Source organism: Drosophila rhopaloa, unplaced genomic scaffold (genome assembly GCF_018152115.1).
Source record: "Drosophila rhopaloa isolate 14029-0021.01 unplaced genomic scaffold, ASM1815211v1 contig_178, whole genome shotgun sequence".
Taxonomy (NCBI): domain Eukaryota; kingdom Metazoa; phylum Arthropoda; class Insecta; order Diptera; family Drosophilidae; genus Drosophila; species Drosophila rhopaloa.
Genome location: NW_025335059.1, coordinates 3,174,696 through 3,189,263, shown reverse-complemented (window position 1 = coordinate 3,189,263; position 14,568 = coordinate 3,174,696). Strand labels below are relative to the sequence as shown.

The following is a 14,568-nucleotide window of genomic DNA, read 5'->3' as shown; positions in this document are numbered from 1 at the left end:
AACCGACTCCCATATTGCAAGACTTTTGGAAGCAATCTGTTTTTAAACTAATATATTTGTTCATTCTAGTGCGCCTTCGACCCCATTAGTTCTCGCCTTTAATATGTGAAACTTGGATCGCAGATGGGCCTTAAGATGAGTGTTTCGCTGGAAAGTTTGCTCGCAGATAGTGCAGCTAAAATTAACATTTATTAAATTTTGATCGTCAAAACATCTAAACCATACTCACGAAAATGCCCGCACACCTGTGTGAATCAGTTCGTGCCTTTTGCGTCCGGAAGCCGAACTGAAGCTTTTGTCGCACTGGTTACAGCCGTAAGGTTTCGCATTAGTGTGAACTCTGGAAAGTAATATTCTTCGTTAGAACTCCATTAAAGACAATAGACATAGACGATTTCAATTATCTTTACAGGACATTACCTTTCGTGGATGACGCGGGTGGTGCTGTTGTGGAAGGACTTGGAGCAGTATCGGCAGGCGTAGGGCTTCTCGCCCTGGTGCACGATTCGCTGGTGCAGGGACATGAGGTGGTCAGTGTAGAACAGCTTGCCGCACTCCTGGCAGGCGAAGTTCTTCATGCCCGTGTGCCGCAGCATGTGCAGCTTGAAGTTGCTCTGATCGGTGAAGTGCCGGCCGCATTGCTCGCAAACGCAGTCACGCTTCCGCTGCTGCCGCTTTCGCTCAACGATTTGGTCCTCGCTCATGTTCTTCCACGTGACGTACTGTTTCTTGCGCTTGGGTTTCGAAGTCCTCTCCGATGAGACACTATTTGCTCTGGAACGACTTCGTAAAGCCTTAAATGCAGGCTGTGGGGAAACGGGTGGGGATCCATCAACCTCATCCTCACATTCGTTGTAGTAGGTACCCTCTTCTTCCTCCAGGAATTCATTTTTTTCTGTAGTGCTTTCATCGTCGTAAATTGTTTCAAACTCCTTCTGGACACTTGATATTAGGGAGTCAGCATCTTGGGACACCTCCTCGCCTACTTCGACGTTATCCCCCTCCTCTTCCTCGTCTACGTCTTGAAATTCTTCAAAGAATTCTTCGGTTTCTTCAAATTTATCGTCCATATCATCGGTTGAGAAACGTAAGTTCAAGCTGTTGTCCTCAGCTTCCTCCTCCTCCTTAACTTCTACATCCACATCGTCTTTCTCACATTCTGTAGCGAATTCTTCCTGTTCGGGATCTATGAGTCGACGGAGCAAATCCTCCTGTGTTTGGATGAGTCTTTCCCGGAACACAACGGCCTGATTCAAATCAAGCATACAGCATGCACATATGCAGCTGGGCAGCTTCGGATCATTATGCAGCTGAAATTACAGGGTATATTAACCAAATTCTTACAAAATAAGGATTTGTTAGATCTTACCATGGCGCCTGATACAAGATTTACGTTTTGCAGCAACGTGACGTTCTCCGTGTCAAAGAGATTCTTGGCTTTTGTGTTATAGATGACGCCTCCGCAGGTTCTGCATTGAAGCGTCATTTTGTTTATTGAAAATGTTTGGTTTTAATTCGAATATAATCAATTGTTCGGCTAAGGCATTTGCCAAGAAACAGCTGTTTCGTTATCGGCGATAACATGTGTAGTAAGAGGGATTAAAAACACCAGTAGACTTAAAAAAAAAAGAGGTGAAACAAAATTAAGAAGTTAACAAGGTTTATTTTAAATTATAAATTTACTTGTATAGGAAAAAAGTATAATAAATATTGACCCCTTGTCAACAAAACACAACGCTTATGTTTTCATAAGTTGTGTGAGTGTGACCATACACGTATCGCACCTACACTCGCCTTTGCAAAAAAAAAGTAAACAATAAAGAATTTATTAAAAATAGCAAAAATTCAGGATGCGCATCATAAATTGCCGCATTTGCTCCGGAGCAGAAGCACCAATTAACGTTTTTGACCCTGCAAATAGTCATGTGGTTCGTCAAATTCATTCCATTACTGGGGTTGAGGTAAAGGCTATAAATATTCTTAAAACTAGGCACTTAACTTTGCTATTTATGTTTTCCAGCTAGTTTGCAAAAAAGAAATATCCAGCCACATGTGTATGGTTTGCTTGGGCGATTTGGATGCAGCTATTAAATTCCGCCAGCGCTGCATCATTTCCGAGAAGCAGAATCTGGAGAAGATTGAGCCCACCAGCAATGACGGCCCAAAAGAACCCACCAAGCATGAAGATATTGATGATAACCAAATCGAGCTTGCATTAGATGAATCCATTTTGATTCCTGAAATCAAAGAGCTTCCAAAGACTGCTGAAAAAGTCAAAACACCAATAATTTCGAAGCACCCAATACGAGATCGTAGAACTGGTCCATATATTTGCGAAGATTGCGGAAAATCCATTAACAACAGGACAAACTTTCAAGAGCACAAGCTCAGGCACACAGGCATTAAAAACTTTCACTGTCTTTTTGGGTAAGGAATTATTGACATGTTTATATTGTGATTAAGATACTTAGACTCTTTATCTTTTTTAGGGATTGCGGGAAGAGCTTCGCCACTCGGAAAGAGCTGACGCGCCACAACCGCAGCCACACGGGCGAGCAGCCTTACGTGTGCATGTATTGTCCACGTCGGTTCTCCGATACGAGTGCGCGCCAGGAGCACCACCGGCGCCACCGGAATGAGCGACGTTTTCAGTGCGACATCTGTGAGAAGAGTTTTGTAAGCTCCGGATGTCTCGGCAAGCACAAGATGACTCATGGCGCCATTCGGAAGCATTAGTGGGCATTTCGATTTGGACCAACTCCACATATTTTTTTTTACATGTTCCAACACCTTTTGATTTTTCAGCTGCTACGTTTGTCAGAAGCACTTCCAGCGGATCTCCCAACTGATGACCCACTTCGCCAGCAACGTTCATAAGGAGAAAGCCCAACAGGCCATTGAAATATAAGTATATCTAGTCATTATTTTTATCCGCCTTTTATATTACCTATTTTTAAGAAACTATGAGTTCTAAAACCTTATATTAACAAAAATATATGCATATTTGAGAAGATATGAGTGTAATTAATATTAAACTACAAGTACATCCTTAACCCAGTGCCACGCTTAGTCCATTGTTGTACGGCATTTATTGATGTTTAAAACAGTAAATTTTTGTTACATTTTGGCTAACAAAACAAAAAAAGTGTTTTTCAAAATATATTTTCAAACAACTGAATCCTTCCATGACATTTAATAGTGTTGTAAAAAAAATTTAAAGACATAAACATCTTAAATTTTTTCTCCAAGCAATTAAACTATCTATTATATATAAAATAAGTGCTTATATTAGTGAAGTGATTTAAAATGAGTATTCCAAAAAACAGAGGTAAATCATTAAAAACCCTTTACCCTTTTTCTTAATTATTAATAGTAGTCATTTAACTACAATGAAATAAATTATTGCCAACCTATGTTATATGGCATTTACTGATGTTAAAAGAAATATTTGAAAGCAATAAAATCTGAGTTTTAATAAAAATAAAAATGTCGGGTTCGCAAACAGCTTTGAAAACCCATGGGAGTCTTACACCAATAACATTCCAAACCAGAAATTTGAAATTCATACTTTTTACACATCCGGCTCGGAAAATTTGTACTCTTTTTATTTTTACAATATCTATTTATATTTAAATTATCTATTAAAATAATAATTGCAATTGTTAGGACTAGTAGATCTCTGAGTGCCGCATCGGTTCGTTATTCTGGTGGTTCCTAACAGTCTGTTGGTGGGTCATCGTGCCGATATGCTGCTCCAGCTGGTGCTTGCGGGAGAAGGTCTTATTGCATGGCCGGCAACTGAAAATGTGACTTTATATTAGACAGGCTTGTTGAAATTTTGCAGTAACCTACAGGAACGGTTTCTCGCCCGTGTGTGTAAGCATGTGGTTCTTTAGCACATTGGAGTAGGAGAATGACTTGCCGCAGGTGGAGCAGGTAAAGGGTCTTTCGTTCGTGTGGGTTCTGGAAGATAATCAATAAGTTAACAATGAACTCCTCTAGGGAAATAGACATCTCACCTCTCATGGCGTATATTGGAGCTGCGGTCCGCAAATGAACGGTTGCAGTATTTACACGTAAAGGGTTTTTCGCCCGTATGCACTCGAATGTGACGATTCAGCTCGGATGGACCCGCAAAGGTTTTGCCGCAAATTCTATAATTGTAGGTAATTATTGTTTCTATCAGATAAATTGCTTTTGGATACTAGAGTCCTGCGTGAGGGCATTTAGATTAGAACTTTACCATAAGTACAAGTTTACTGTTCATTAAATTGATTAAGCATAACAAATGTCAGGGTATTCTTAAACTTGTTTTCGTTTTTAAACCCCCATGAATGAATTCATGCAATACTCTACTGGATACCTACTCGCATTCAAATGGTTTTTCGGCCATGTGGCGACGCATATGAATGTTGAGTGCCGCTCGCTTGGAGTATATATTGCCGCAAATCTCGCACATGATATTTGTAGAGGACTCCTCGGGCGAGGACTTGCAGCTCGATTGCACTGAAGGGCGTTCCTGGCTAAGACTGCGTGGATGTCCGGAGCCAGAGCCGCGTGGTCGTCCGCGTCCGCGTTTACCCATCCGCGATTTTCGCGCCTTGGGCTTGCGGCAGCGTTCGGTGGGCTCGTAGTCGCTATCGGTGCTATTCGGCACCAACAGGTCGTTCTCGTCAAGTTCATCCACCACATTGGAGATATCAAAGGGCTGAGTGGTTTCCGCAACGCCATCCTCCAGTCGCTCCTCCATCATGTTCTCCATCTCGATGTCCTCCTCCACGCCATCGATGAAGTCGTTTGCCGACTCGTAGATGTACTCGATGTGATCCGCAACTATGTGTGGCACCTCGTCTGTTGGCTCAGACTTCATCTCCGCCTGCCATAAAGAGAAATGTAGTTTAAAGCGGGTGCATTGGGTGTCCCACATACCTTGACAACATTGGTGGCAAACGTCCGCTCGCTCTCCTGGCAGAGCTCTCGGAACTTGTGTGCGCTGGTCAGACGCTCCACGCAGCTGTAGCACAGCATGCTCGGGATATTCTGTAGCGGCACCAGCTGGAAAATCAGAGCGGGATTAGTGGCGGAGTTTGGGACACAGGTGCACCTTCCACCACATGTACCTTGATGCTGCCCACTTCCTCAATCTTGCGCACCAGTTCCCGGCACTGTGCGTCCTCGTCGTCAAACAGTGGAGCCATTGCCTCCGAGTTGATGTCCTCTGTCAAGCAGATCCTGCACAGCATGTACTCGGGCATGATTTTGCTTATCTTGGCCCTCCCGTATGTTTGCAAATCAGTGAAATAAACAAGCGTCTTGAAACTTTTCCCAGGGTTGTCAGGTGTTGCAAACTCTGCACAATTATCGAACCTATTGTCAACATATCGATTGGTGGTAAATAAATATTTAGAAAAACATTGCTTTGAAACGTAAAATATTTTAAAAGCAGAACATTGAAAGCAGAACATTGTAATATATGTATATAATTATGTTTTTTTTAAAATTAAAGGCCTAGCTAAACTAATAAAACTGGTGCTGTCATGTAGCATATGGATAACAATAAAAATGTAATTAAATAATAAATTTAATTATTTGCTTTATTTAAAAATTTTTAATTTTGCAACATTTTAAAAATCATCAATTCTGAATAATTTAAGTCCAAACGATAGTTTTGAGCAATCAATATTGTAAATGCTTAATGGCGTACTTGGCAACCCTAATATTTTCAATGCCAGCTCTGGCATTTGAATCGGAATTTGTCGGATATCAAGGAAGAATTCCTGGAGCATACAATGGAAATCAGTATTAAGTGGAGCATGTGCCGCACTTGCACCGCCAAGAAAGGCTCAACGCTCCAGCCTCTCTTTCAATCCGAAGCCCATAAGCAGTTGGTCTTATATGCCGGCATAGTTGTAAGTTCATGAGATTAGTTAGTTTTGGTTTAGTTTTGTGATCATTTAGTCATTTCACACTAATTGTTAGATCGAACCGGATGATGGATTGCCAGATCAGATTTGCTCGGATTGTGTGGACAGACTGGAGCAGGTGGACCGATTCCTAAGCGAATGCAAAAGATCTGATGAGCACCTAAGAGCCCTCGTCCGCCAAACAATGTCCTCGGCAGCTGCTTTTCAGGCCAATAAAAACCATGATCCGCCTGCTAGCCAGAGAAAGCGTGCCAGGAAGCAGAACATTTCAGAGAGAATAATGGAAGAAAAGCCATGCATCATCAAGACTGACGAGAGTCCCGCAGAACCAAAGGAAATACAAGCCAAAGCAGTCCAATTTGTACCTAAAATGAAATCCCAATCCCCAGAGGAAACAGGGGATTTCGTATTCGTCTTAAACGTCAATACGAATGACGAGAAATCCACAAGCCTGGAAGACTACAACATTCGTGATTTAGTCAAGGATTCTATGGAAGATAATGACTTGGAAAGTTCATCGCAGGACGGCACCCTCGTTATAGATAGCATGGAGGACCCCAGTGAGGAGTCCCAAAAGTCGGAGCCAGTCGTCGAATACGATGTAGATCTAGGCGTGGCCTGTGAGCCGGACAAGTACAGATGCAAAATCTGCAGCAATACTTACGGTCACCTCTCACAGCTCAAAGTTCACATGACATTTCACCGCGATGAGAAGGGCCACGAGTGCGAGTAATTATCGCTGGTATATCTTACAAATCTAGATTAACTAATAAAGTGCTTGTTTTAGGGTTTGCCAAAAGACATTCAGGGCGGCCTGCAACCTGAAAACTCATATGCGAACACACACGGGCGAAAAGCCCTACAAATGTTCATATTGCTCTCGCCGATTTGCTGATTGCAGCACTCATCGCAAACACGAACGGTATGGGAGCAATCTTAAAATTAATATTTTTAACATTAAAACCCCCAATTAGCAAAGGCTGTTAGCTGGTTTTTTGTGACCCTTTAATTTGTACGTTACCAAATTCTCTTTGATTAATGATTGCTCTAATAATAATAGTTTAATATTCTCCCATTTTGATTTTCAGCATGCACACGAACGAACGGCCCTATGCTTGCAACATTTGCGGAAAAACCTTTTCACTTTCAACCTCTCGCAAGGCCCACTACCTTCTGCACAGTTCTGACAAGCCGCACAAGTGCCACTCTTGCGACAAGGCTTTTCGCCTAAAACACCAGCTCACGGCGCACATGAAGACAAATGCTCACTATCTGGGTGTGACATCAGTTATCCAGGATAGCGACCTTATGGAATAGCTAATAAAAATAAATATAAATTTATGACAAACTTGTCTTTTTTTCTAGCCTGAAATACTTTTAGCAAACTTAAATTATAATATATTTGCAGCGCATTAGCTTTGCGAGAAGTCCGTAGAGTTGGGAATGGTGCTTTCCAGTTTGTTGCGGTGGGTGAGGGTCTGCAAATGGGCCTTTAACTGATGCAGCAGGGTGAATGACTTGGAGCATATGTCACAGCTAAAAGTGGAAAATCATTTAATTTTGGCTCTAATTCGGCGAGTATTCCCTCTTACTTGTAATTTTTTTCGCCGGAGTGGACCAGAAGATGATTCTTTAGTATGGCGGTGTGTGTAAAGGTCTTGCCGCACTCTTGACAGGCGTAGGGACGAGTGTTAGTGTGTACCCGCTCGTGGCGAACTCTTTCGCTTCGATCATAGAAGTGGCGGTCGCAGTACATGCACTTGTAGGGACGCACTCCCGTATGGCGTCGGATGTGAGCCCGCAGCTCGCCCATTTGGCGAAAGGATTTGTTGCAGATTCTGAAATAAAATTAGGTTTTTATAGCAAAGGCATAACATGATGAAAAATGGAAACCATGTTTAACACATATTCAAATATTTTAACATCGCTATCATTTTGGACTTACTCGCATTGATGTGGTTTGTATTCCGTATGGGTCATCAGATGGGCGGTGAAGATGGATTTCTTGTAATAGACGTTGCCGCACAGATTGCAGACAAACTTGTCTTCGGTCTTGGTCTTGGACGCTTTTCCCTTGCCGTTGATGTCCTTCCGCTTGAACTTGAGTTCGCTGTCGGGCTTACGGGGCCTGCCCAGCTTCCGGAACCTTCCTGAGTTGAGCGTGTCCTCTTGTGGGCTGGGAGCCGGCGAAGGTGAGGTTGAAAGAAAATCATCTTCGTTGAGCTCCTCGTAATCGACCTCATAGTATTCTTCATTTAGGAGGGAAGAATCCTCCACGAGCTCACCCTTATCTTCAATGGTTTCTGCCACTTCTGGATCGTTAGCGTAGGCGTCCAGGTGGGAAATCAACATTTGTTCAGAACTCTCTTTAATTTGCTCATCATCCTCTTCGATTTGATCGTTTATGATAAATCCGTTAATATCGAGGTCTTCTTGTACTTGATCCTCTAGCTGTTGCTCCTCCTCCGCCACTTGGCTGATCTCCTCCTGGCAATTGTTCCCAGGGCTCAAATTCAGCTGGAGATTTTCGTAGAGATACTCCATGTACTCGCCATCGCTGACTTGAACCAAATCATCCGGTCTCTCCGAATCCGGGCAACTTGTTTCCCAGTATACCTGTGAGTTCAGGCACATCTGGCGAAAGTTGAACCACATTCGGACGAATTCACTACAACTGCTGCAGACCTTTGTTGGCATCTGGGCAGATCTACGAACCTGGAGGGGATTGGAGTGAACCGTGAAGTATCGTAATGATTTTCCTTTTGCAGTTCTATTCACCTTTATGCCGCAGCAAAACTCCACCTTCTCGTTTAGCAGATCATTGTTTTCAGCCTCATCATCAAACAGGGAACTCATTGTCTCCTCCTGGGAATCGGCGAGGCATATCCGGCACTTCAACAGCACCACCGGCGAGCTTGTGATATTCATCCTGGAGAGCAGTTGGCAGCAAGTAGGCTGGTTTATAAATTAAATAGTTTGTAAACAAAACAACAAAATCAACATTACAATTCCCTGTGTGCCCGCAACTGATGTGTCAAAATATACCAGTGCATATTTAAAAAAATACCAAATCTAATTTTAACTGGGCATATTATGCAAAATACCTGTTTCTTAAATTTATATTTTAGCCTAGTACTCAATCAAAACAATTTCGGAAAAAGTTTAATCTTTCTTTTTAAGAGTTCAGAATTAAATGTGCTACGTTCGTACTGTCAATCAGCTGGTTTTGTTGACAAACAGATAAAATTAAAAAACTTATTTGCAGGAAGGGGCAACGAAATTTAAAAACAATAAAATTTGAATTGGACAGCTTATTTTACAAATTTACTAATTATTTTTGGTAATTTAAAGTTCATTGCTGCACAACACTCTCGCAGCCAACTTTTGATTAAAGAAACACTGTGCTCTGAAAACAGACACTTCAAAGGACTACATTTTCTAATCTTTTCGCTAGGGCCTAACGAGCGTTCACCAAAAGTTAATTCTGCAGAAAAAGATTTTAAAAAATATTTTATTTAAATCATTTGTAGACTTTTTATTATTTTTACATTCAAAGATTTTGCATAAACAATGAGAACTAACAAAATGTTTTGAGGACAAAATTAAATGTGGCAATGGAATAAACTTTCTCCAACAGCAAGCGAAGTTTCCCGCTAGAATGTGGGCAACACTAGTTAATTATTTTAAGTAATCCCCGAAAAGTATTTTTCTGCTCCGCCCCTGCAGGTATGTCATTTTTAGGTCCTATTTCACAGAGACGAGGGTTCGATATAGCGGCTCAGTCACGGCCACACTTATTTCGTCTTTCGAACTGTACGAACGTGCCGCGGCATCTGCTCTTGGACTCTTATTTTCCGTTTTGTGTGCATTTCCCACTTGCATTTTGTGTGTTTCACGTCATCGCGTGTGTGCCAGTTTTATACATTTGTAACCAAGCGTTTATTTACTGCTAAACAGCAAGATGATCTCCAACTTTGATTGTACCGATAATCAGGCCAGCAGCAAGTAAGTAAACCCGAGTTGTTGCCGGCATTTTTTTAAAAAATTGAAGTGTGCGTGTAGGCGTGTGCACTGGTATTGGTTAGGATTTGCAGATTTGCAATAACAACGCTCAGTGCCGTTCTTCACTAGTTCCTTTTTATTTTTTTTTATCGTTCCGTTGCTTTTTTGTGTGTTTCCTCCATTAACTCTATTCACCATTTCCGTTCCGAATTCCTTATCCGCTTTCGCCTCCCGATTCGCACAATGCGTGTATTGATCTTTTAATGGGTTAACTGTTCATTTGGATCGGTGATTATTCCTATTCGAGTCGAGTTTGGAACTCCATCTTTTTGTTATGGACTCGTTAGAAAACGCCCTTAACAACCGAAATTTGATATATGTGTAACCCCCGCTGTCAATAGGACTTTATTTCAGCTGCAACTGGGGAAAATTTACCATTTAAAGTAGTTAGTACATGCATAAGCATATGTATGACTGTGTGTGTGTGTTCTGATGGACAGTGGTGGTTCTAGTTAAGTGCACACTGCAATGTCAGCAAGTGTGCCAGTTTTCCTGCCCAGCCCCCGCCCCCTATAGCGTATATCACCCGATGGACATCTCGAACCTTAACCCACCCCGCACCTCTATCGCTTTTATGACTGCAACCAAAGTGGCGCTTGTTTTTGTGTTTTCGTTCTCTGTGCCAGTTTTCAAATTGGTCATCACTCCATTATAGTGCTGTGAAAAGAGCTGAAGAAGGCAAAAATATAATGGAAAACTGTGCAGAGCAAATAGGAAAATGTAGACTAATTTAAATATCATTATTAATTTTTGTAATATTGCTAAAAAACATAAAAATAATATATTTTCCTTTCTGATTATCATCTATAATTCGTGATTGTTGTTAAAGAATAAACAAGTTACATAAATTTAGGCATGGCGTTTTTCTAAGTAATCATAATTGTATTTCCCTCTAAAACGGCACTATTAATTACATATTTCTACCAGACACAATAATAAATTGGAAAATTATGATTTGGTTACAATCAATAAAGCATTTATTTCATGACACATTACCCGTAAATCTTGTAAATAAACACTATTTTCTATTAATCATCTGGTAAATACAAACTATTATACCTAGTTTGTGAAGAAAGCCGATCAAAAGGGTATTCAAAATACATCCTTTTTGATCAGAGTAATAAAATGTGTAATATTTCAAGTAAAATGAATGGTTAGGCAATTTATTATTAAATAATAATATATGAGCCATTTATAGTTCCAGAAATCCAATCAAAATCTAATCTATATGACAGTTTTTACGAAAGCAAGGAATAAACTAATTATAAACAGTAAATTCCCTTATACAGGCCGATTTCCTATCTATTTTTGAACACATATGGGTCTTAAAAATAGCACCAGCTTTCCCGTTCTTAACCTTTGCTAGTGTTCCGGATTCCATACTTCTCCAATTCGCCTCCTTGAGTCACTTTAAAATCTGCCAGCAGCTGTTTCGGTTCGCACTTATCATCATAATACGGGTAATTGCCGCGATAGATGATGAGTAATTGCAATTGAAATCGATGGCGTTCTCGTTTCTTCTTCGCCTTGCTGTTACAGTGATGGCCAGTGATTAAGGGCACACTCCTGCCCACCGGCCTCCCAAATTGTAGTTTTCCCGGTATAACCCAGGTCCCCGATATGGGGGATACTTTCTGCCCCAATATCGTCACGTGCCATACTCAGTGCTTAACTATATTTAACTATAGTCACGCGATCTGCGAGTATGCCTGTGTATCTGGCCAAGAGCCACTGCAGCGAAGTTTGAGGCTGAGTGGCAAGTGCATTGAACTCGGGACACATTGCATGTTCGCTGTTGTTGTTTGACTCGCCATAAAACTAAATGTCGATTTTGATTGCCTAGCCGCGACTAGTTTGGCCAGCAGTGGGTTTGGGACTGGGATTGGGTCTGGGCGCAGCCCTAGAATGAGTCAATGGGTCTAATTCCCGGCATAATATCCAGAGAAAGCCGCACAGCCGGAGAATGCAGCCAGTCAGCCGCACCCAAAATGCAGACAGACGGGCCCACATTAATCCGGCATAGGAACAGTGCTAGATCTACACTTAACTAAGTTTTTGACCCAATAATGGTAGATTTTTGTTGTGGCCTTTTACCACGCACACTAATTATTAGTTCTCATGACTAATATAAGAGCTTTATGTCAATTCTAAGAGCTATATAATTATTTATATTCTATGAAATAATGGTATTTGCTTTTAGCCAAATAAAAACCATAAATATTTTGTAGAAACCTTAAGTATAAGGTTTTTTTTAAGTGTATTGCCAAAGGAGGAGTTTTAGAGTTTTAGTTTGTCACTGACGCATGCAACCCACGATAAGCAACCCCGACGGAGGCCATAGTAGGACATATCTGTCATGTGGTCCGTCCTCCGTCCTCTGTATCTGCCACAGTTCCATTCCCCTGCCACTTTCCAAATGCATTTGCTCTTGATGTTGGTCAGGGTGGGCCTGGTAGATAAATGGTTTTCTGTGTAAATTAGGGAAGCCCTAGCGAGTCACGTTTCCTGTGAGCGGGGGATCTTCATTCTCCAGCCGTGAGTCAGGCCCAAAAGTCAACCTAATTTATAGATGATTAATGGAGTGGGCCACGACAACAAGAACTTAAGCCCTCAACTAACTAACTTTTTGTTTGCTCTTTCCTCGTTGCAGGTAAGTCCATGTTTACGTCACTGTGGTGTCCTTATTTGGCTGTAGTTCCAGTACATAAACCCCATTGGCTTGGGTGCCGTACAAGCGGAACTCAAGGCTGTCTGCGGGGCCAATGCTAAACGCTCCACTAAGCAGACAGCTGTGTTTCTCTGTATCTTCTATCTGCGCCAAGAAAGTCGAGTCATTGAGTGACAATTTCGGCAACATTTCCTCTATAATTGGGCACACAAAGCCAGACGCTCGAGCTCACTTTCGGTAATTGTTGTTAAGTAATAACGCGTCTCTCGTTGGCTTGGACCATTGGCCGCCTTATAAGGCCGGCCGTTTGGATTACCCGTTTTGCATAGCTATCTGCATCAGCTTGCCATTTGCAGAACGATCTGTTTGCGTCGAGTCTGCCTTCTGGCTGTTGTTGTACATGGGCGATTACCATTATGGTTTTGCTCTACGCCCTCTGTTTGTCTATACAGGGGCGGTCACAAAAATAGCAGGGCAAATAAACAAAACTAGTTCGTAATAGAAGTGGATTATAGGCAATGCTTCAGCTACCAGCGAGATCAATGAGAATACATATTAGAAAGTAATTAATGGTACCTCAGTACCTTGTTCAGTTTTCTAAAGCTTTAAAACACAGGACATCCTATCCTAATTGAAAATCAATTTTTAAGATAACAACTAAATGTATAATATAGATCAATAGACATCAATAGACTCTTTAAGCAAGGTCAAAAACCTTGTTTAATGTAAATCCATTTTTCTTAAATGTTTTACATTCCACATTTACATTCTGACAAAGTAACAAGACCAAGTTTAATTAAATGCGAAGAAATCTTCCGGGTGTGAAATTATGAACCTGGATGTGCGCAAGTTCAATTAGCTACGCTATTATTCCGACCGCAAGTGTATATGTATCAGCTTCCCCAACTCCCTTTGGTTATGAATTTATTGCTGAAACGATGCCTTGGATCCAGAGACGCGGATCCCTGACTCAGCAGAGCTGCTGATGGAAAACCTTTCAGCCAATTTTCTCTCCAGCCTCGCTCTTTGTTGCAATTTGCAGTTTCGCCAGCTGGCCCGACTCGGGTTAAATGAATTGCTCCCACACAGAGCCTCGGATCCGATGTATTTATAAGTTGTGCATATTTGCATTGTGGGCCGCCTTAGCCCGTATCCACAATCATCGGCAGGCTTCACACGTTCCATGGCGATTTCTTTGTGGGACTCGAACAGGGTGTGTTATTCCTTTGTTGCAGCCAGACGAGTCGCTCGCCTGGCTGTGAATCACTGATGAGTGCGTCGCCTGCTCCTGGGCTGCTCAATTATGCAATTAACCCGCTACCACCTGCATGCCGATGCCGATGTAGGCACACACAGAAAACGCAAAACTGCCCTTGTCGGCTGACTTTTGGACCTTGAAATCAGACAGACGCCGTCACCGCCACCCCCATTGCAAAAGCAAATCCCCCAAGGATTAAAAGCGAGGCAATTGACGCAAGGATTCGCAAGGGTTGCTGGTGTCGCTGCATTTGGAAGTGCACTGGCCGAAGGCCTCGGGCGGATTTGGAGCAGGAGCTGAGTGGGATTTGTGAAAGTGAATTTGGTACTCCAATTTTAGCCGGCAGGGGTATTCGTGCCACTGCAACCACCACCAGCTACAGAAACCTCTCTGAGGGTTGGTTTCAGCATTGCAATTCCCCGGGATTTTGCACAAATTAAATCAATTTCAGATTTAGCATGTCCTTTGAATAATAACCGGGGTATAAAAACCCCTTTAGACAGTCGGCGGGGATAAAGGATCCTCTTCTAGGCAATATAACTTTCTCTGTAGGAAATGAGGAATGTTGAGCTGCGAGTCAATTTTGTAGCTTTCTTTTTTTGATATTAAATAGATTTTACGCGACCATTTATATATTCAAAGATTCTTTTGTCTCT

The 14,568-nt window shown here is 41.9% G+C and overlaps 5 protein-coding genes across 11 annotated transcripts in view; 2 read left to right on the top strand and 3 right to left on the bottom strand.

Annotated features, from left to right (window-relative positions):
* Positions 1 to 35: 35 nt before the first annotated feature.
* LOC108045500 (transcription factor Ouib) lies at positions 36 to 1,747 on the bottom strand. Of its 3 annotated transcripts, none has more exons than XM_044458941.1 (5): positions 1,684 to 1,747; positions 1,370 to 1,616; positions 421 to 1,310; positions 230 to 340; positions 36 to 175 (listed from the first exon to the last, which is right to left on the bottom strand). In XM_044458941.1, exons 2-5 carry the CDS (start codon positions 1,484 to 1,486, stop codon positions 61 to 63), a joined length of 1,233 nt encoding a protein of 410 aa, XP_044314876.1. In that variant the 5' UTR covers positions 1,487 to 1,616; positions 1,684 to 1,747; the 3' UTR covers positions 36 to 60. The 3 variants fall into 3 exon arrangements, with proteins under 3 accessions (XP_044314876.1, XP_016980335.1, XP_044314875.1); XM_017124846.1 differs by having other exon boundaries at positions 1,716 to 1,741; XM_044458940.1 differs by lacking the exon at positions 1,684 to 1,747 and having other exon boundaries at positions 1,370 to 1,624.
* LOC108045501 (zinc finger protein 12) lies at positions 1,746 to 7,265 on the top strand. The gene is made up of 11 exons (XM_044458972.1): positions 1,746 to 1,961; positions 2,021 to 2,427; positions 2,490 to 2,735; positions 2,806 to 2,903; positions 4,471 to 4,622; positions 4,664 to 4,849; positions 5,047 to 5,283; positions 5,733 to 5,909; positions 5,980 to 6,653; positions 6,712 to 6,846; positions 7,013 to 7,265. The coding sequence occupies exons 1-11, from the start codon at positions 1,851 to 1,853 to the stop codon at positions 7,239 to 7,241; spliced, it is 2,652 nt and encodes an 883-aa protein (XP_044314907.1). The 5' UTR covers positions 1,746 to 1,850; the 3' UTR covers positions 7,242 to 7,265.
* LOC108045502 (transcription factor Ouib) lies at positions 3,566 to 5,324 on the bottom strand. The gene is made up of 6 exons (XM_017124848.2): positions 5,121 to 5,324; positions 4,930 to 5,055; positions 4,368 to 4,876; positions 4,020 to 4,154; positions 3,853 to 3,963; positions 3,566 to 3,798 (listed from the first exon to the last, which is right to left on the bottom strand). The coding sequence occupies exons 1-6, from the start codon at positions 5,253 to 5,255 to the stop codon at positions 3,669 to 3,671; spliced, it is 1,146 nt and encodes a 381-aa protein (XP_016980337.1). The 5' UTR covers positions 5,256 to 5,324; the 3' UTR covers positions 3,566 to 3,668.
* LOC108045499 (zinc finger protein 771) lies at positions 7,237 to 8,945 on the bottom strand. The gene is made up of 4 exons (XM_017124845.2): positions 8,703 to 8,945; positions 7,870 to 8,639; positions 7,517 to 7,762; positions 7,237 to 7,460 (listed from the first exon to the last, which is right to left on the bottom strand). The coding sequence occupies exons 1-4, from the start codon at positions 8,850 to 8,852 to the stop codon at positions 7,337 to 7,339; spliced, it is 1,290 nt and encodes a 429-aa protein (XP_016980334.1). The 5' UTR covers positions 8,853 to 8,945; the 3' UTR covers positions 7,237 to 7,336.
* A 786-nt stretch (positions 8,946 to 9,731) lies between these two features.
* Positions 9,732 to 14,568, top strand: part of LOC108045479 (microtubule-associated protein Jupiter) — a 31,005-nt gene continuing 26,168 nt past the window's right edge. For all 5 annotated transcript variants that reach the window (XM_017124824.2, XM_017124822.2, XM_017124821.1 and 2 more), the window contains exon 1: positions 9,732 to 9,929. In XM_017124824.2, coding sequence (XP_016980313.1) covers positions 9,886 to 9,929 — 44 coding nt within the window. In that variant the 5' untranslated portion in view covers positions 9,732 to 9,885. The remainder of the gene's footprint in view (positions 9,930 to 14,568) is intronic.